The 20350-nt window shown below is 43.3% G+C and overlaps 1 protein-coding gene across 8 annotated transcripts in view; it reads right to left on the bottom strand.

Moving 5' to 3' along the window:
- Positions 1-20350, bottom strand: part of WDR7 (WD repeat domain 7) — a 114588-nt gene that overhangs the window by 3704 nt on the left and 90534 nt on the right. For 6 of the 8 annotated variants that reach the window (XR_010827948.1, XM_066988927.1, XM_066988924.1 and 3 more), the window contains one exon: positions 1756-1860. Coding sequence is in view for 7 of the 8 variants with exons in the window: in XM_066988927.1 (XP_066845028.1) it covers positions 1756-1860 (105 nt within the window). In the remaining variant the exon portion in view is untranslated. The other 2 variants (XM_066988929.1, XM_066988930.1) reach the window with 2 other exon arrangements.

Raw genomic sequence — 20350 nt, 5'->3', positions numbered from 1 at the left:
TGACGCCACGCTCTGAATTCTGATCAGGACAAAGTACAAGCCATTACTTTTTCCTGGCTCTTCTCAGCAGCAGAATGGTGTCAGAGAGTGTAAATCATGGCATCTCTAGCAGGGAGCATGCAAGCACCACTGACATTTTCACAATTTAAATCATCTTGAGTAATAACCCTTTTAAGATGACTAATGTTACTGATTTTCCTGCATTAATAATAGTGCCAAATAGAACACAGAAGGGAAAAAAAATCACTAGTGCACGAGGTCACATTTTTAAACTAAATGTGTAGGTATATTTAACTCTTTATGTAAAAGCCACTTTAACGTGAGCATTTATACACCTGGAAGAATGTGGCAGCTCACAATTTAAAACACGTGCGTGCCTGATTTTTTTTTTCCTGCCAATTTTACAAGATCTGGTCTGATTGCTTTCCAGATTTTCCCTGAGTACTTAAATTGAATAAATGTAACCGATGGATAAAGATTCTTGCTGTTCTCATTTACTGTTTCAGAAAGCACACAATGTAGTGAGGGATAATAATTTAATAATTATTATGGCACCTGTAGAACTAACGAATGGCATCAAAACGAGGGAACTACGTTAAAGACTAGCTGGTAATTCTGGGTGTACTGAGTTCGGTTTTATAGTCTGATTACTGCAAAACTACAGTATTTTGATAGTCTGCACAAATTGCTTGTTCAGATCCATTTTGAAGTCTAAAGCCATTTGAAGGAAGAAAAAAATGCTACCTAGGGAATGTAGGCAGCAGTAAAGGCCTCTTCTGCGGCAATCTGTCCCACCAAGCTACATGTTTATCTATCCACAATTAACAAAAATACTCCTACTGACATGAGATCACAAAGACAAAAAGAATTGCTGATGTTAAAAAAAAAAAAGATAAATTATCTAGATACTTCACAAAATGGTGGTCCGATCCTCAGTTTCTCCCATTTCAGCCCCTCTTTGTATCGCTTCTCCCTCAGCTTTCCTGCTTCCAGCCTTATTATGGAAATGGAAGGCAGCTCCACAGCGCGCGGCGCAGCGGAGCACAGCTCCCTGACGGTACGGCGCGCGGGCTCGAGGCAGAGCAGCTGTGGCTGCTGAGCAGTAACGGGACCGGTGGTCACCTTAATAGTTCTGCATCGTGTTTAATAAAAAATAAAATGGAGAAATGTCAGGAAGGTCTTCTATACAAGGTTCCAGAAATTAGAGAAGGAAAATGCCTACTGACAGGGATGGGACCGAGAACGGGAGCAGAAGCACCTGTCCTGGCCTGCTGAGAACCAGTTGGGGGTCTCCTGCATGGCCCTGAATCTTGTCAGGTGGGTGCTTTAGGTGTGTGAAACTCAACTGTTACAACGGCTTCAGATTCAACCATCTAATAGGACACAGCCCAACATTTGAGACTGCTCTTTGATGCCCTGCAGTTACATACTGACCTGTATGCAAACAAGCCCTCATCGGGTGACAACCGCAAGGAACGTTCAAGCGGAAACAATAACAGAAAAAGACCTGCACACTGAAAAAATAGAAAAGCAGCCATGCACAGCGAACTCGGGTGGCTAGACAGCACTGCAAGACATTGGAAAAACAAAAGCTTCTGGAGAGTTCGTGCTGCACGAAGTCAGTGTGCTGTAACCCAGGTGTGCACACACTTGTGCAGCGTGTCCCTGGGCTGTGTGAAAGCACTCGCAGTGTGACCGGCCCGCCAGCGGACACGGGGACGGGAAACGCCCGCAGGCTCACGTATCAGGCCTTACCTGCCAGAAGGAGAGGTGGCTGTCGGAGTTGGAGTAGGTGGCGAGGTACCGGCCGTCGGGAGCAAAAGCCACTGCAGTTATGGGCCCCTTGTGACCATGGATCGTCTAGCGAGAGGGGAGAGAACAGAAACCGAGAGCGTTTGTTACTCTGCACCGCGGCGGCGCTCAACAGGCTTGTAAGTAAACACAGCTTGAACTTCTGGAGCTGAACTTCTAGAAGAAGTTTTTGGAAGACTTGAGGAGCCCACTGCAGTCGGTAAAAAGCAAACTCTGTGTGCAGAAGCCTCTTCCTCCCGCTTCACCGTTGTAGCTTAGGTCTTGAATCTCAGGTATGACACTTACCAGGAAAGCACCCGCAACCTAACCAAGCCTTATTGGCAAATGCCTCTGAAGAACAAAGGGGAACCTTGATTTCAGTGTGGTTCCTGGGGTGACGCCTCTCATTCTCCCGCCGCCAGCCTTGCAGGCGGTTTTGTGGCAGGGATTCAGCGCTGGCAGGGCCGGGACCGTGGCCACCCCGGCTGTGCCACTGCTCTGTGCCTGCTCCACAAGCCGCACGCATGGTGCGCTCCGCACCTACAGACGGGTCTCACCGGTGTTAAACAACCGCTTTATAAAATACCCCACCATACAAACACGTCACGAGCACCATGAAAAATTATTCCAGGCACTCTGCGGCCAGTCACAGTCACGATCGCATTCACTGGTTAACAGCTGCAGACACGGGCGGACGCTGTACGCGGCGGGACTCGCTTGTGTTAAGCGTTTTCTGAGGCTTTGGAGATGCCCGTGTCGACGAAGCCGGGCAGCCCCCCCACCCTCCCACTTCACAGCCAATGGTGCAAGATCTCCAGCCACTCGCGGCACCCCACTGCTGGGAAACGCAGCCCCGAGCCGGAGCGTGGCCGGCCCTGAAGCAGGAGGAGGAAGAAACGCAGCCACCGCCACGTGAATACTGAGCGCAGGGCCAGCCGATACAGGGCTACATACAGGGTCTGGTGGGTTTTTTATCGTTGTTTTGCTTCGTTTGTTTTTAATTCACAGTAACACATGAAGTTTTCTCTTTGAAAATATCATTTTCTATCGGATTATCATAAAGAAAACACCAGTGACATGCGCGCAAACTATTTCTTGGTAAAATACGCAGCGGCTGCTCCTTCTGCATGAAGGGGCTCTGTGCCAGCTTCAAATTGGCAGGACTTTAAATGTGTGGAAAAAAAGACTTTGTAATATTCATCGACAAAAACTAGGCTGTGAAAATAGAAGTAGTGCCCCTGCAGCCAGCTCCTGGACACTAAAAGGCACGGACCTACTGAGAAGGCACTCCGCTCCTAAAGCTGGGCTAATATTAACAACCCATTAATATATTTATTTATTGCTTATCACATACAAGTTGAGTAAAGTCAAACGGAATCCCAAACCCAGGTCTTTAATGTAATCACCGCAGTTTAGGATGAAGATTTGAAAGGGCAATTAATTAGATGATCCAGCCTTTAGACCCATCAAACTGTGCAGCACTTAACAAGCAAGTAATACTTGTCAATAAAAAATGTTTTGGTAATACAAAGGTGGAAAATCAATAGTACTAGCACACTTGTTGCTCTTTTTACTACTGAAAATGTGTTCCAATAAGTACAATCCTTAGGGGAATGAACGTGCTTTGTTATTTAAAGCGAGTGCTTCTCTAATTGATGCTAATCCTTTCAAGCCAAGATTTATTTTTTAGTGCACTATCTAAATGTGTACTTTGCAACGCTCATCTTCTGTTTCTTAGGCAAGCGAATAAGCATAACAAAACCAAATTATTGCTGCTCATTCAAAATATTCTGCTTGCACCCATCCATTTGGAGCTCAGCCTTCCCCTGCTGGCCCCGTCCTGCTGCAGTGATGGATCAGGACGGCAGCGCTTCTGCAGCACCGCTTTGAGGGCACCAACAATTTGCAGCTTTCCTGTTCAGAAGTAATTATATTAGTACACGAGGATGCAAAAATCTCTGCAGCGCTGGTTAGAAAACGGTCTCAATTTTGACCGGCAGGCGGGGTGGGACAAAGTGCAGCTGCTTGTAGTTCCCCGCTGCCCAGCCAATTGTTTTTTAATGGGAGGACGCTCCTGGGAGACTATTTGACTTCTGCACCTGCCACCGCCGCGGCCCTCTAACACATGATATACTGGAGCTATGACAGCCTCATTCTAAGTCCAATATTTAGCAAACTCTACGCTGACCTGCATTATTCTGTTAAAGGTGACATAAAAAATAAGTACTGCATCACCGAAGCGATTTTATTTTAATAAATACACCGAAATGCATACTTTAAATTGATAAAGTAACTTATACACCGCTACAGAGACACAGCAATATTCCGCCACGTTTATTATTAGATATTTATCTCCCCAGTCTCTAGGGGTACCTTAACTAAACTGAAACAAACAAAAAATCACTTACTGAGAAAGCAGCATGCCTACTGCACCCCCCAGAAGCGCCACCCCTCCAGTACGCGTCGTGTGAAGAGCACCAAGCGAGGGTTGCTGCAGCCAAACGCCACCCTCACAGAGACCCGCCAGCTTCAACTGGGAACGGTGCGGGAGCATCGTTTCCAGTTTTTGCGAGGGAAACAGCCTCTGCCCAAGGAACGGTTACTTGAAAATGAAGGAGGAGATGACTCTGTAACTCCTGCCCTGATCGGAGACGAATCCCTGACAGTGACCTTGTGGGCAAACCCAGCGGTGCCGCTGAGGTCCTCTGCCACAGTGAGCACCTCTAGGTGTTACCCAGAAAGCAGACCTGAAGACACCACGATACAGAATGCAAATAAATCACAAATAGAAGTTCCCTATGCTAAAGGCAAAGCCTAACGGAACAGAGCTAACGACGGAAAGAAGTTGAAAAAATGGTATTGATGGTGCCATTAAAAAAAGGAAGAAAGAAAGAAGGCAACTCTTCCTCTACCTCCTCCCCAAACTAAATTAAAAACAATGCAAGTTTAGAACAGATATTATTAATAGATAAAGCTAGGTCTGATAGATCATTATTTTATTTTATTTTATTTTATTTTATTTTATTTTATTTTATTTTATTTTATTTTATTTTATTTTATTTTATTTTATTCTATTCTATTCTATTTTATTCTATTCTATTCTTTCTATTTTATTTTATTTTAATTTTTTAGCAGCATGTAACAAACAACCAGAAATGAGCTGTGAAGGAAAAGCAGGGCAGGAGTGCTTTACTGACATGCACAGACCTCTTTGTGGTCTCCTCTGGCAGTGACGTGTACTGACTAATTCTATGTCATGCAAAGAAAAGTTTTTCTTTTTTAATTTAAATTAAAAATTGGAATTTGAATTTTAATGCTAGCAAGGGGTACAAAGACCCGCAGAACATGCACAGAGCCAAAATTGTGTGGGGAAATAAATACCAGTCTTTGAAATGAAGATAAAGATGGCAGACCCAGGCAGTGAGTACCTACAAATAAATCCTGACAAAGCCTGCTCTGAAAGTAAAGAAGCCATCGCAGCTCCTTCCCAGCTGCTCCTGGTTTCAGTCACAGAGGAGATGAACAGCACCTCAGCAAGGCAGCAATGTGCTACGCCCAGGTCGCATTTTTCTTTTCTTTCCCTGGTTATTTTTATTGTTTTCCACCTTGCGATCATCGCCACTGTCTCTTTCAATGTACAATTACAACATAAATACAGAAGGACTGCGTTGCACTCCGTCCATGTTGAACGTATGGTTTCCCAAACACGGTCAGCTTTGGTCTAAGCTCAGCTGGAACAAGAGCGTGCCCGATAAAACCTTTCTTTCAATTTTTTTTTTTCCAATTGTCCTTCAAAATCCAAGCACACGAGATGTTCCAAGACCATGGTCTGCGTGTACACACTGAGGACATTTTATAAAAACACAGTTAGCAAAACTAAGCGGCTTCACCTGAAAAGATACGTGATCTCGCTTCTCATACCACAAATAAATTCTTCTGTGATGCCCCCTCAAAGGCTTTCATGAACCCAACTCTCCAAGCAACTTAGTAGAATTATCTAATATAGCATAAATTTAAATAATTTCAGTATTTCTAATAATTAAATTTCCGTCCTCTTTCAAGTAATAATAACAATTGCAGTAAAAATTTCAGGACTATACTGAGAAAAAGTATATTTAAATCTTCAAATTAAATCTTCCTGTCCTTCAAGTGGCTTCTCGATAGCATCAAGATAAAGTCAAAGCACATATATGAAAATGTTTAACTTAATAACATATATAACTTAATTTTTAATCTTACAGTAATACAATTTTGCATCAACCATTACTATTACTCAGTATTAAAATGTGACTTGCACGATCTGACAGGCAGCATGCAACGAGAGCAGAAAGTGACCTTGAACAGCAGTGTATAAAAATACATTTATCACCGAAATGGCATGCCGGCTGTCAGTCAATATATGCTTCTCATTTGTTAGGAGGTTCTCCTGCTGTGATTCCCTCATTACAATTTGCTTTTACTTCCTGGGCAAATGACAAGCAGAAAATGAGGCAGCTTCTTTCTTGGCCGAACTTAATCCAGAAAAAATTAGATGACAGCTGCACCCACCCAAGTGTTGCAGGATGTTTTAGAAATGTTTCCAAGATGCGCGGCCTGGCCGTCTCTGCAGGACAGCCCAGAGCTAGCCCCGCATCCCCTGGAACCGTGACCGCAATCCGCACGGGGCTGCCCCCAGAGCCACCCAGCCCACTTCCCAAACAGCCCGGGGTTTGCAAACGCCGGCTTTATGCTCTCACTTCAGGAACGTTCCTGTCAGTTCCAGAGTTTCGTGTGGCACCATCAAAATCCACACGGCAATTAAATACAGCCCGCGTACGAACCAGTCGGCCCCTAATGCCAGCAGGAAGGTTTTCATCTGTGAAACTAATGCCGTGGCGGTTTAAAGAGACGTACGTGGTAATGTAGCAGCATCTCAGAGTACACGCATGTGTCAGATGAAAATTTCAATAGCAATACTGAGTTGTCTCCATGACAATTATTCTTTTGAAAGAGGTTTCAACAGCTCATAGGCTGAACTTTATGCTGTAGCTTCCAGGGAAATAATTTCAAGTAAGAATTCTGATTATGGTCAGAATACCAATGAAAACGGGAGAAAAAAGTGCTTAATATTTTCACCAGGTTAACAGTATTTTGTGAGATGAAACATTAACTATTTTAAATCCTTACTTCAAAGAGGTATATTATCAATTACGAGCAGTCTGTGTAAAAAAATACAAAATATAGATAGGAACCTAGAAAAGAGATTACACTGGCCGAATACCAGGCCTCTTGACTTGCACATGCTGGCTGCTGTGAAGCACTGTAAAGTTTCAGATCTCGAACCACAAGTCCCTCGGGACTGACACTCAGTAGATGCGAGGAAGTTTGGGCTGATATCCCAGCGCCAGAGAGCGCTTCACGCGGAGAAAAAATATTGAACGCTTTCCAAAAAGTCACAACACGGAATAGATTTACCATTTATTACGGGGACTTCATCTAACCAACTTTCATAATGCAAATCACACCCTTAAAGCGAATAGCGGTATGAATTGGTTTACCACTGGCGTGTAGCGGCTGGGGCACGTAGCATCTCCAGCCCTACCGCTCCTTGGGTGACACGCTAGACGTGGTGTCAGCGCGCCAGATTTTTCACATTTCCTATTCAAGCAGCTGTCACTAGATTTTCAAGCAGGCACGATGCTCCCATAAATCCCCCACTCTTTCTAGTCAAAGTGCATCTTGCTAAGGTACCGTTTGGCTGAAATATCTTCTAAGCTGCGTCAGTCCAGATGGGGCCGTGATAGCGACGGGACTGTGGGCTCAGCACGCAGTACTTGGCCTTAAACAGTTCTGCTAGGATGCGGCTCTTCCCTTCCAGCTCCAGCTCCACTCATGGAAGTTTTAGAGAGAACTGCTTAGATATCACATTCCTATTTGGAGCACTGCAATATTTTTAACCTTTGACTTCATAGCCTTCAATGTACTCGCAAAGCACACAAATCCATAGTTCCCAAGTGACCTGAGACTTTTGTTTAAAGTGTTCAGCAACTCAAATGGAGTAGGAAAAGCTAACAAGATCAGCATATCCTGCCAAAATGCTAAGGTCTGGGGACTTTGTGATCCTCCTAGAAGTGTCTTCTGCCATGCACACTCTGATGAAAAAAGGAACTTGCAGCAGGATTTCTGAAATCAGCCATCTGATTCTTGCTGCTCCTCACTCTAATTTTCTGACCGTGTTTCCAGATCTTTATCAGTTCCTGGGCAAACTGCAGCCTACTGCAGAACTCTGTGAAGCTGCTTTCGTTCCACGTTTACCATTCTCATTTTCTTCCAGGAGTCAAAAGCATCAAAATCAAGATTCTCAAAACAAGTGGAAATTTGGAAGGTCATGTCTAGACTGGAGAAATAGGTCAGTTAAAAAATGGTGTTTGCAACATGACATTAAACAGTTCTGTATATCTACTGAGAGTCGTGTTTAAACATGTGCTTGCTGGTCACAGGCAACCCTAAATGGGGAAAACCTAAGTTTGATCATGACCATTTAACGCATTTTGAGCATTTTCTGCCCTCCTTCTACTAGTTGCAAAGTCCTGGCTGAAGACTTTGTTAAAACACGTACTAATACTCTCAAATTGCAATTTTCCTATTTTAGCTTTTGAGAGAATTACAGTGTAAGGGATATCTTTGTTTTCAAGCATGACTGTTGTGGTCATGCAAAATCAGAAGGCAGAAAGAAAACACATTAGGCCGGGGTGGACAGATTAAAATTTGCTTACATCCCAGGCTAGGATGAGACCTTCCTACCACGTGTATTATTTACAAAAGTTGCTGCTGATGGGACTGAGCTGTGGCTGACTTCAGCCTTTAGACTTTTAATGTCTGAGTAGGATGGAACAGCTAAATTAGATATAAATTTAGAAACTTTATTTTCTTTACAGATTTCAGTGTAAAATTTGTATGCATACTTTTCTTCTGCCGCTGCTTCTAGAGATGCAACTAACAGTACTGTAACAAATCTGTAAACTCAACGTGGGGTTTGTGGCCTCAGAGGCTGGTTGGTAAGTTTAACATCTTTTTCCAGTCTATTTGACTCTTGTACACTGAATTGTATCACTTCAAAAAGGAAAAAAAATCCTTAGTGGAATTGATTACATTGTCGGCTCCCCACTTTGGAACCCAACAGCTGAGGCACAGGAGTTAAGCAGAAAGCTCGTGTTGAATCAATTTCTTATTTAATTTTTACTAACTTTGATTATTTGAAAGCACTCCTGATTTCTGCTCTTGGATTTACAGTCCTCACTTGACGTCTATCCCTGCCTTTCCTCTCCCAACAAGATGTTCCTGTATTTGTAAACTCCGTATGTCTCCAAAGGCAGAATATGCAAGCTCCTTTAAATCAGTCTCCAAATCAACTAGAAAAGAGTACAGTACAGAAAGAAACAAATATGACTCTTAAAAAATTAGTATTGCTGATTGCCATGACCTAAAAAAGCAAATTCTGTGATTGCTGAGGCCTCATTACTTTGCCTGGCTATAAAGCTACAAAGTTAGAGTGGAGTTACGGCATGAATTTATGGTGCACTTACTAGGCTGTAATGTGAGGACTCTCAGTTTGCATTTTTTACTTGTAGCTTAATGAATATATTTATATGTGCAAAGTAGATTTATCTGTGATGCACAGAGGCAACTTGGTGCAGATCAACAATATCCAAGTGGAGAGTTAATGCAGTGGAGTTAGTGTGCTGTAAATTCATGCCTTGGATAAACCCTCACCAGCTTCCCATACAGAAGAGTATCAGCACAGTCTGTTCTCATAAAATATACCGCTAAATTACCACCAGCCCAACTACCTAGGCATAATTAAACACTATTTTTAAAAGACATTTGAGAAACTTGAAAAAAAAAATGTTTATTTTGTTATTGCATCCCTCAGGTAGCTGGATTTGCTGTTAATAGGCTAAGACCATCTCCTGTCATAACGAAAATGAATAAAATCCCTCAACTCTACTATTAGGCAGGTTTAGAAAGATCAGCTCAGGGTAAAACTACTGCAGCCTATGGGGAAAATGTGTCTGTAATACACAGGCTAGCATGACGGTTTCCTTCTTCTGCAATGCTCTCTGACGCTGGAAATAAAATGTAAGAGGAACAAAAGAGCACGGCTTGCATTTGAAAAAGCCATCTGTACCAACGAGGACGTGAAAATGTAAGTACGTTTAAGTCCCGCTGTAGTTGAAGCATGTCCCCTTAAATTTCTGCCCCACTTGCCAGCAGTGCACTTATTACTACCTGGTATTACATTACTATGGATTTTCCCTTGCGAACCTCGCTACTGCTTTTGCGAGTCAGATTATAAACCAAACCAAACGTCCAGCACTCCCAGTCCCCCTTCCACATTAACGTGGCTACTCGTACCAGTGACAGGACACACGAGCGTATTTTCAGAGCCCAGGTACGCGGCACTACGAGCACACGTGCTGCGTGCCTGAGGAACTGCACAATGGAATCTGCTCCGCAGCCTGACGGCTTTCGTGCCCTCCCCTTCCTGCCTCCAGTGAGAAAAGGGTTTTGGCCTGTAAAATTAAAAGGCTATACTCAGTAATTATCTTTTATCTGCAATTTGAGAATGTGTGTTCCTACTAACAAGTTCTCCGGGCTCATCTGAACTTGTCGCCGTGACAGTGTCAGTAAATGCAGGTACATGTTCAGATTACAGGATGGCTATCTTTCCTTTTCTCCCTATGAAATACTGCAATTCAGAACACTGCCTTTTATCTACCAAGCAGACTTAGCTAAAGCAAGCCACTAGACATCAGCAACTATTCATTCCAAATATAATATTAAACAATTTTCTGCCTCGTATAAGAATTAAAAAATTGCAAAGGCATCTAGGTACCGAAATAAAACCATATTATGCGCAATTCAATTACTGCTCTGACTGTCGAAGCCATGACTTTAATTCTGCAGTGAGCCAAATGGAGCACCCAGACCAAACAGCATCGATCCCGGCCGATGTTCAGAAACAGCTTTTGCTTTGAAACAAACCGAAGCACAACTCCGGCTTCCCTTTAACCTCCACTGTAAGAGACCCGGCTCCCACGCACACAAGCTCCCATCCGCATCCCCCGCAGACCTGCCAGGGACGCTGCAGCTCTGCCTGGGGGGGTTCTCCGAGCTCCGTGTCCCACGGGGACCCCTGCCCATGGCTCGGCCCTGCGGGGGCACGGCTGGAGTGGCTGCAGAGGGCTGCCTGGCCGGACACAGAAGGGAAACGTACAGAACGAGATCGCACGCAGCGACACGAACTGTTTGTTTTCGTGGCCGGCCCTTTACGCATCTGCTGCAGGCTTGTGGCTGGGTTGCACTAAGCAGGGCTCACTTCAACACCAGCCTGCGGTGATTAATTACAAGTATCTCTATAAATACAATTGTAAATATTTATAAGGGAAACCAAGATTTAATCAATGAAAATAGACTACTTTACAGTTTTCTTGCCTGTAATGTGTGCTTTTCCCTGCACACGTTTTCCCAAACCACTCTCTGTTCGCGGGTAACACAGAGCTGGCCACAAGCACCAGCCAGTGTCCGGACCGTGAACGCCTCAGCATAAGCCTCACCGGACCAGTGAGCAACGACCTCGGTCTCAGAAGGTTTCTTTACGGTAGCAAAGTTTTCAGAAATCACACATCAAAATATCCAGCCACCATCACAGCAACAGACCAGCTGGAAATGTGCTCCCTCTCCGTTCCTGTGCTTCCCCACACCAGAAGGAAGAGCGCACAGTGAAAGGCATTCCCTGTTACACACCTACGTCCTCTCCACCCTCCCCTCTAAGACTTGGGTTTTTAAATGAAAAGAAACATAACCAAAGAGGTTGCATGTATGAGTTAATTGGGGGATTTTGGACTGCTCTCCGTTACCCAGCAAGAATTTACCTGGCAACTTTAAACAGAGATAATTAATTACATTGACCCCAAGTTTCTGGATTCCACCTACAGTCGAGGACAGAAACGTTCTCAGAAGTCTCACGAATGGTAGCACGAACCCTTCTGTGGCAGGTACCTTACCCAAACTGGATGAAATGCCTGCTGCTTACCTGCATAGGGAGGAAAAGAAAAGCCTCCAAAGTAAGAATGCAGGTGAGTTAATACTTATGAGTTATCACGACTGTAATTAATGAATAGTGACTCTTAAGTCTGCTTTGGCTATGAAATAGTGATAGAGACTCCAACGAGCAAAATATTATTAAGCAACTTCCAGACATTAATATTTTCCCATCATTCCAAAGTCAATAACAATCACGTATCCTAAAATCTAGTTACTTGAAATATATCTCTACGGTATGTTAACGCTGATTTAGTGTTCAATTTGGGGAAAAAAAGGAACACAGTATCATTCTTTTCTATACTAATGCACTTCTAAAGAAAAAGTTGAATTACAGTTGCATGCTGATGATAACTTTGTTTTTAATTGCATCCAACCTGCTGAGACTGCTCTTAGTCTACCAAAAAATACCACGCTTTTTTTTTTCATATTCTTCATAAATATATTAAAAAAAAAAAAAGAAGTATGACTCCAGGGTCATGACTTTGCACAGTATGTAAGTCACTTCAGAAAACCTCAAAATTGTCAGTTTGTAAAATCAATGGAAAAAAATGACGTTTGGAATGGGAAGTGTAATTCAGTCAGGACGACAGTGGCATGAGCACAGTGCCGCGGTATCAATGAGCTGCAATGTGGTACGTTTATCATTAGATAATCACTCCCCCAGAGGATTAGCAGCACACAGATGAACCTTGTGCCACATAACACACTTGGGGTGTCATTATCTCATGATAACCCCACTCCCTGCCATCTCCTATTGCTTAATTAGAGGTTACAAAGGTTATAATAGGACTAAAAGAACTTGGTGAACAGAACTTGCAACGAGTGATACCTTAATCAATTCAAAACCAGAGGCTGAGAATGTGCAGTCAACAAAGGCATCTATGGAAGACCATAAGCACGCATTATGTTTTAAATTAGGGAGCTAAAACTTGAGGAGAATGAAGAAATCTAGACGTATACTATGCCTTATTTTCCCTTGACAAATTTCATCTTCTTCATGTAGCATTTTGCCTAATTCAAATGTCATGTATATATATTAAAAAAGAAAGACTTTAGGATCTTAGCTCACCTGAAATAAATTACCAAGTACCTCCCAAGCAGAAGGAACAAGATTTCCCGGCTGTCGCATCAGAAGTAGGCTACACACGTGTTCAAGAAACTTCATCCTGACTGCAAGATTACAAATCGGGCTTCTTATTTTAAGTGTTTTATTTGTGGCTGGAAATTGCCACCCACCCTAAAATGCTGCGTTTTGTGCACTCCCACTGTCACTGAGCGGTCTAACTGTATGTCTTTTGCTATGTTTTGTAAACAAGGGCCACATTTGCAGATGGAGCAGCCACAGATCTGGTGCACTCAGAACTGTTTTCCAATTCACTGTGAAACATCAATTATCTTTATCAAATAACAGTATCTCATCTCAGTCCATTATCAAGATGGAGTCTTATTTTAGCTGGACTGAAGCCCTATCTGTATATCAAGGCTGGCCGCAGTGCCAGAGTGAGTGAAAGGCTGTGAAATAATCAATAATCATCATCAAATTGTGGTCGACAGGTTGTGAGGATGGAAGTTTTTGATGAAACCTCAACCTTTTTTTGTGCAGCTGATAAAGCTTAACCTTTGCAATACCTGATAACTATGACTCAGTTAAAGGAAGCTCTGCATACACTTAAAAGCTTTGACTGTTCAAAAACCCACCACTGAAACAGCTTGCTTTACGTGGATAGCAACTTCACACCATCAAGCATCTTTTTGTTACTGAGCAAGTCGGCAGACAAAGAGCTACAGTGAACGTGTTTCATGGACTGTTAGAAACACCCCCTTGTGCTCCAACAACCAAGAACCACACTCGGTCTTAAAGCTGTACAAATAAAAGGTCAGCCTAAAAAGGACAATCTCTGCATAACAATGAACAGAACCGCAGAAACAACAGAATAATTTCCAGCAAACATTTGCCTATTTAAATCTAGGTAGCTTCCTATTATCCAGAATAAAACTGTGATGAGATCATACAGTTAAAGGAAAAAAAAAGTAAAAAAACCCCACAATATACATAAATTAGTCTAATTGTTTAGCAGCCTTTCTTTTAGAATTGTTATTTTTATTCATCCCTTTTCTTATGATAATTTTTTTTCCAAAACAGAATTAAGGCCAAGAATAAGGTTGTAAACAGTTTTACTTTGGGATTTTCAGATTTGAGCGCAGCACGAGTAATCTCCAACCTGAATATAACCTCCCTATGAAAAATGTAGAGTTGATTGCAGCCATATATTTCCCCTTTTAGCTATCCATCAGTTTCTCTAGAAATAGAAATTTGAGAAATTTGTCAAAATTCGCATGAGCAAGCAGAATGTGAATTTCAAGAAGAATGTCAATTTCAAATTTTCTCGGCCAGAACAGTGTTTAGAGAGAGCAGGGAAATAGAAGCTGCACCAGACAAACCCCTTGTAAGCACAAAATTACTGGTGTGTTTAGATTCACCACCTTAACACACACACACACACACAAACACAACTACAAAAAGCAAACAGAAGCCCTTGATCAGCCTTTTTGGCTGCTGAATGCTTTCAGGAAAACTGTGGAAGTTTACTAATGGTCAGACCGAGCAAGCAGTGCAAAAGCCGTCTGGCATTTTGATTAGACAGCTGCATAAGTAAATACTTCGAAAGCCTTCATAAAACTTCAACAAATTTTGTGAGAACTGGCAATACCGTTCAGGATTATTTCTGAAAAATTGGTCATAAGTCTCCAGGCCACCAGTGCATGTCCCGCGGGACACGTCCGGCACTCACCCAGCCCTACTCACGAACGAGCTGCCGCTGTCCCATAGGCAACCGCAAGCCCCGCTGGCTGCCTGGGGGCAGCAGGCTGCCTGCCAGACCCCTGCCGAAGCCAAGCCCACCCTGAGGTGCATCAGGAAAGGCCCTCCACGAGATCCCACCCTGGTTAGTGCTCCGCTGGCCACCACCGTGCCAACCGGCCCATCGCTGGAAGTGTTCGAGGCCAGGCTGGGTGGGGCTTTGAGCAGCCTGCTCTGGTGGGAGCTGTTCGAACTGGATGGTCTTTAAGGTCGCCTCCAACCCAAACCATTCTGTGAGTCTACGTCTTCACGATCTGCTCAGGGAGGTTCAGAGCTCCTCAGCAATGGGAAGGTTTTGTCTTCGTCACTCGCACAAGAGGCACCTGTCCCGTCTGCCTGCACTGCATGTAGCTCATCCTCAAAAACGGCCATCTGGCCTCAGTAGGAAACATAATAACAGTATTTTACCTCTGGAGCATTAACTCCTCAGGCTGCTTCCAAGTGATAGAAAAACACGGATGTTGCAGAGCAGGGCAAAGCTCGCGTTACTAGCTGTAACATTAACTATAAAGCTTACCTGCTTGATGTAGATCTCCCCAAGGAGAGGAATGTTTCATATGAAATTGATACTACTGAAATATTTATATAGTATAATCATTGTCAACAGCATAGTTTTACACAAAAGAGGTAGGATCAAGCTAGCTTACTGAAATTTACATTTGATTATAAAAGTCAAAACCCTGACGGGGAAAGACTTCTGAGAAGTATCTGGTACAGTTTTACACATTTCTGTGAGAAATGAGAACGACACGTAAGGAACAGGTCAGCCGCTACCTGGGTTAGACACCGGTTAATCGATGTGCTCTGGAATGCAACTGTAAACCGAAAAACTGCTGACGTGGTGCACCGCTGCCAGAGTCCCGTCGGGGCACCTCCTCACCCAGGAGCCACCCAAAAGCTTGGCAAGAACACGGCGAGGCTTTGGGGGTCCGGGCAGGACCAGCGGGCCAGGACCCCAACGGGCACGGCGCCCCGGCCCGGCCCGGCCTTCCTGCGCGCGGTGAGGAAGGGCCCGTCTCTCTGGTTCAGCGAGGACGACGGTATGACTGATCACCACCTACAGCACCCACGTGTAGAAAACAAATTAACAAGCTCTCATGCAAATTAGCAGTTAAATGTAAAACAGGACCAACTGGTGCGAAGTTGAAACTACAGCAAAATTTATCTAGAAATAACAAAATACAGTTTAAAAAATGAAAATAATTAACTGCTGAAAGAAATGATGATGATGCTGGTGGGTTTTCTGTTACTGGAAAACCAAAGATCAGGATGAGATGACCTCTGAAGATGCCCATGGCCTCATCCAGAAGGCCAGGCCTGGGGATCGCAGGGACCCTTCCGGGCTTCACCCCCTTCCCACCCCAAAAGCCATCCGTCAGTCAGCTCCCTCCACTTCCAACTTTGCTTTCCTGAGAGAGACATCGCTGGTGATGAATACACGCTGAAATACTAAATGCAGCTCTGGAGACTGCTGATGCCACACTGATGGATGTGGTACTAGGCACTATTAAAAAAAAATAAAATACCTGCTCTTACAAGGAAGCTGGGTCTTCCCTAGGTGCCGAGGGTGCTCAGCATCCCCCAGAAGGCAGCTCATCACACTGCAAGACTGAGAAAAACTTCGGTCCTCCTCTAGATCCTTTACATCTTATCATCTGTCTCAGGAAAAAGTGTTTTTGAAGGATTTAAAAATATTCTCATCACAAAAGCACTAATTCTTCAGCAAGGGAAAATGCTGAATGGATTCAACAGTAAAAATTGACTACATTTCTTTCTGAAAATATGCCAAAGTTTAGCTGTTTTAAATAACTCTAATTTAAGCTTACAGCAGAGATTCCAGTGCATTTTAATACTTTAAGATTCCTTTATTGTTCGGTAGTTTTATTTATGCAAAATCAAAGACATCCCCTCATAATGGCAGTTAGCAGCAATAATTTAAAGTAAAATAATATTATTGTAACAGATGACATTACTACAAAGTGTTTACCCCCATAATCTCCTCCAAGATACAGCCATTTTACAGTAAAACATAATTTAATGAATTTGGAAAAATCAGGTAACTTACTAGCTAAAACAAAAATGCTGAACTGATTGATATTTCTATTTGTGGTAATTAGTTTGGCATTTAATATCAGCGTTTTAAATTTCAAAAGCAATCCTGACATTTTATATCATCTCACTTTTCATAATAACACATATTTTTAAACCCTCCCGGCATTTTTTGATTATTCAAACATTTCAAAAGCAGTTTTGATACAGCCTCACATAACCTCTCTCTGAAATCTGCAATACCGGATGCAGGAACAACCGAGCTGCTTTTTCTGCGAGTAAACGCCTGCCTCGCAGGATGGAGCTCAACCACCAGATACAGGGCCCCCTTGCAACAGAGTACAAAGACAATCCTAAAATCGCCACAACTCTTCGCCCCGCATAAAATAAAATGCTCTCCAGAACGGCAGCTGTTGTTCTAAGGGTAGAGCAGTTGGCTTCCAGAGCTGGGTAGCAATAAGATAGTATGTTTTATTATGAGTGTCATGGAGACGGTGTGAAAAATCAAGAGCCATAGGCAGTAAGCGGCAATGGGTCAATAATGTTCACCGAGACATTGTGTAGATAATCAACAACAAGGCCCTGGGTTCTCTATGCACTGCAAACAGCTGAAGGGCAAATCAATACAGCCATGGGAAGGACACTGCCCGGCCCCGCTCCCCACAACAAGCTGCTGCTAGGGCAGCGAGGCACCCTAAAAACCAAATTAATTCAAACTTCGTATTGCCCTAACGTTAGGCGTTGGGAATATACAGTAATGCTCAGATAATGTTTAATAAATAATTTAATGAGAGAGGGAGAGAGAGAGACCAATCTCTATATTAAATTATAGAAAAAAATAGATCCCGAAAAATACGTATTTGGAAAGCTCATGCTACAACAAAACGTGCTTGTAATTTTCATTTCAATTCAACGCCTTAAAAATAAACTAAAATCCAAGCCCCCTGAAATGAGTAAGATAGATACTGGAACATAAGAGTTTAATGTAGAGCAGTTTAAAAAATTGAAGTATGATAATTAATAATGTATCTTTTAAATTATTAAGCAGAAATCACACATTAATAGATGCATCTGTATCTGCAATAACAATGATGCAAACCAAACGCAAAATACTGAATTGCAGATAACTGGCTTTGAGGCAACATTTTACCGGTAGTATTAATAATTGACACTTTGTTAAATAAGTGATACTAATATTGTAAATTTCTCTGGAAAAAAACCCTATCATATATAAATGTTGATTTATTATTTGTTAAAAAAGGTGATTCTTGACATCCATCATTCTATTAATCATTAGATGTAATTTCTCAGTCGGTATGTACAACCATCTTTCTTGAAAACAAAATAAAAACATGCTGGAAGGAAAAAAAAAACCATGAAATGCTTCTGTTTTCCATTATTACAGCTAAAAAGCCTGCCTTTTTTCTTCAAGGAGATGATAAAATTCCTGCCCTATTTCACCTGTCGTGAAAAAACAAAATAACCACATTCAAGAGAGCACGTATTTAGGGTAGCAGTTTGTTCTGCTGATGATAATTACTATAAAATTTTCTACGAAGTATAAACCGTGTTAATTCTGTGACAATCTTAGTAATACAAAAAAGCCACACTACTCAGATCTTGCCATCAACCGGATCTAAAAGCAACGATTATTATTATTATTTTCAGCATGGCCGTCTGAAATGAAAAAACAACCTTTTAAGCCTTATTTTCATCACCGTAACTATTTCAGTATGCGCAGCAGTAAGTTATCGGGTTATATTTTCATGAATTATTCAGCGCGGACGGCAGCAGCAGACGGGGGCGAGCAGACGCGTGCCGCGGCCCCGCTGGCGGTGGCAGAGGGGCTTCCCGACACGGCGCCCGCCTCAGCCCCTGCAGCACCCGCGGCCGCGAGAGGTCTCCCCGCGAGATCAGGAGCACGTGTGGGGAAAGGATCTCACTGCTGTGCCGGATTTAGCGTGAGTTTGTATGCGTGTGATGTGCCGGATTCACTGCTGAGCAGACGCAAACAGCGTCGCCTGCTCCTGCCGCCGCTCTCCAAGAGCCTTCCCGAAGCTCCCGGGGGCGAGGGGCCGAGGCAGCACACCCGGCCCAGGCCCCACGCGAGCACCAGGCACGGAGCCCTGCGGCACGACGGCACGGAGACGGGGAGATCCTGACAGCCCCAGCACCGGCTCCAGTGAGGCCAGGCACCAGCCGCATGCCCCCGGCTGACGAGGAGGAAGCGGACCACCTACAGGCCTCCTGGCGTAAGCCGAGCTTGGAACTGCAACTGAAATCTTTTCATCGACAGCGAGCTTTTATTTTATTTATTGCTGACCGCTCTGCAGCAGTCGCTGCTGCTGGTGCCCGCTGGAACTGCTGCAGAAAGCGAGGAATGTCTTCGGTGCGACGGAGAACTCCAAGGCTCACTTCTTCCACCCTCGGGCTCCTGAGCCACGCGTGTGGAGGCCGCCTGAAACCTACGCCCTGAGCCGAGAGGAGTTACCTCTGGGACTTGGAAACACAACACAGCAAAACGTATTAGGAGTAAGTAAAGAAAGTAAAAAGAAGAGGAAGCTCTTCTTCACACACAGGCATAGCAGGCACGTGCCAAAAGTGTGAGACTTAACGTGGTTTTGAAAACTATTCAAGTGAAAGGCTTTTCAAAGCTCTGCATTTGTGTGCTTCCACAAAGGTGAGAAAGGAAAAAGATTCGGGGAAGCTAAGCAGTAAGACTCAGAATAAATAAAAAATGAATATTTTGCCTAAGGATGATGAACAAAAACGGAGAGAACGTTCCGGTGATGGAGTTTTAAAGCCCTCTGTTCTTTTCCCCTTACAGAACAAAGGCTGCCTGCAAATACAGAAGAGCAAAATCCAAGGAGAGGAAATGGTTATTTAAGATAAAGGTCAATGTTGGTACAGAGGCTTAAATAACCATACCTACACTGGCGTGGGAATAAAAGAACAGATTTCTAACCCTTGATATTTTAACCCGTCGGTATTCTGGAACCGCCTTTCACGCAGAGCACTGGGTGCCAAGGAACCCAGTTTTTTTCAGCCGTTGCTGCCTGCTGCAGCAGGAGCAGGCCTTCGTGTCCCCACGAGGTCCCACCTGTATCTTGGTCTCCCCTTGCGCTTATCTCGGCTCTAAGCTCAGTTAATGAACACCCTTAATGATGAGTGTAAAGCAGGGGAAAAGCAAGCTGTTCCCACCTCCTCCTATCCCTGACTAAAAATGGGTTACATATGAATTACGATGAGGGTAACTAATAAAACTCTCTTATCTATTTAAAACTTGTACTTTCAAAACACCAGCATACTTACTAAATACAAAATTATTTTTACAGCTTCAGAAAAAAAGAAATTTAATAAATAGTGAATATTAAGCTTTTTTTTTTTTTTTTTTGATCCTGTAACTTCTGGTAGTTCTGGTCTTTCAATAAACACTATAAACAGAAAAAAAAAAAAGACCTTAAGATAGACAGTGGCCTGGGCAACAGAAACATTTTTTGGTATACATTTTTTACAGAAAGGTAAATGGTCCCAGCACAGCACTCAGGAGCGGGGCTGGCCAAG

This window comes from Anser cygnoides, chromosome Z, assembly GCF_040182565.1.
Source record: "Anser cygnoides isolate HZ-2024a breed goose chromosome Z, Taihu_goose_T2T_genome, whole genome shotgun sequence".
Lineage (NCBI taxonomy): Eukaryota > Metazoa > Chordata > Aves > Anseriformes > Anatidae > Anser > Anser cygnoides.
Note: the sequence above shows the minus strand (reverse complement) of the source record. Positions and strands in the feature narration are given on the sequence as shown.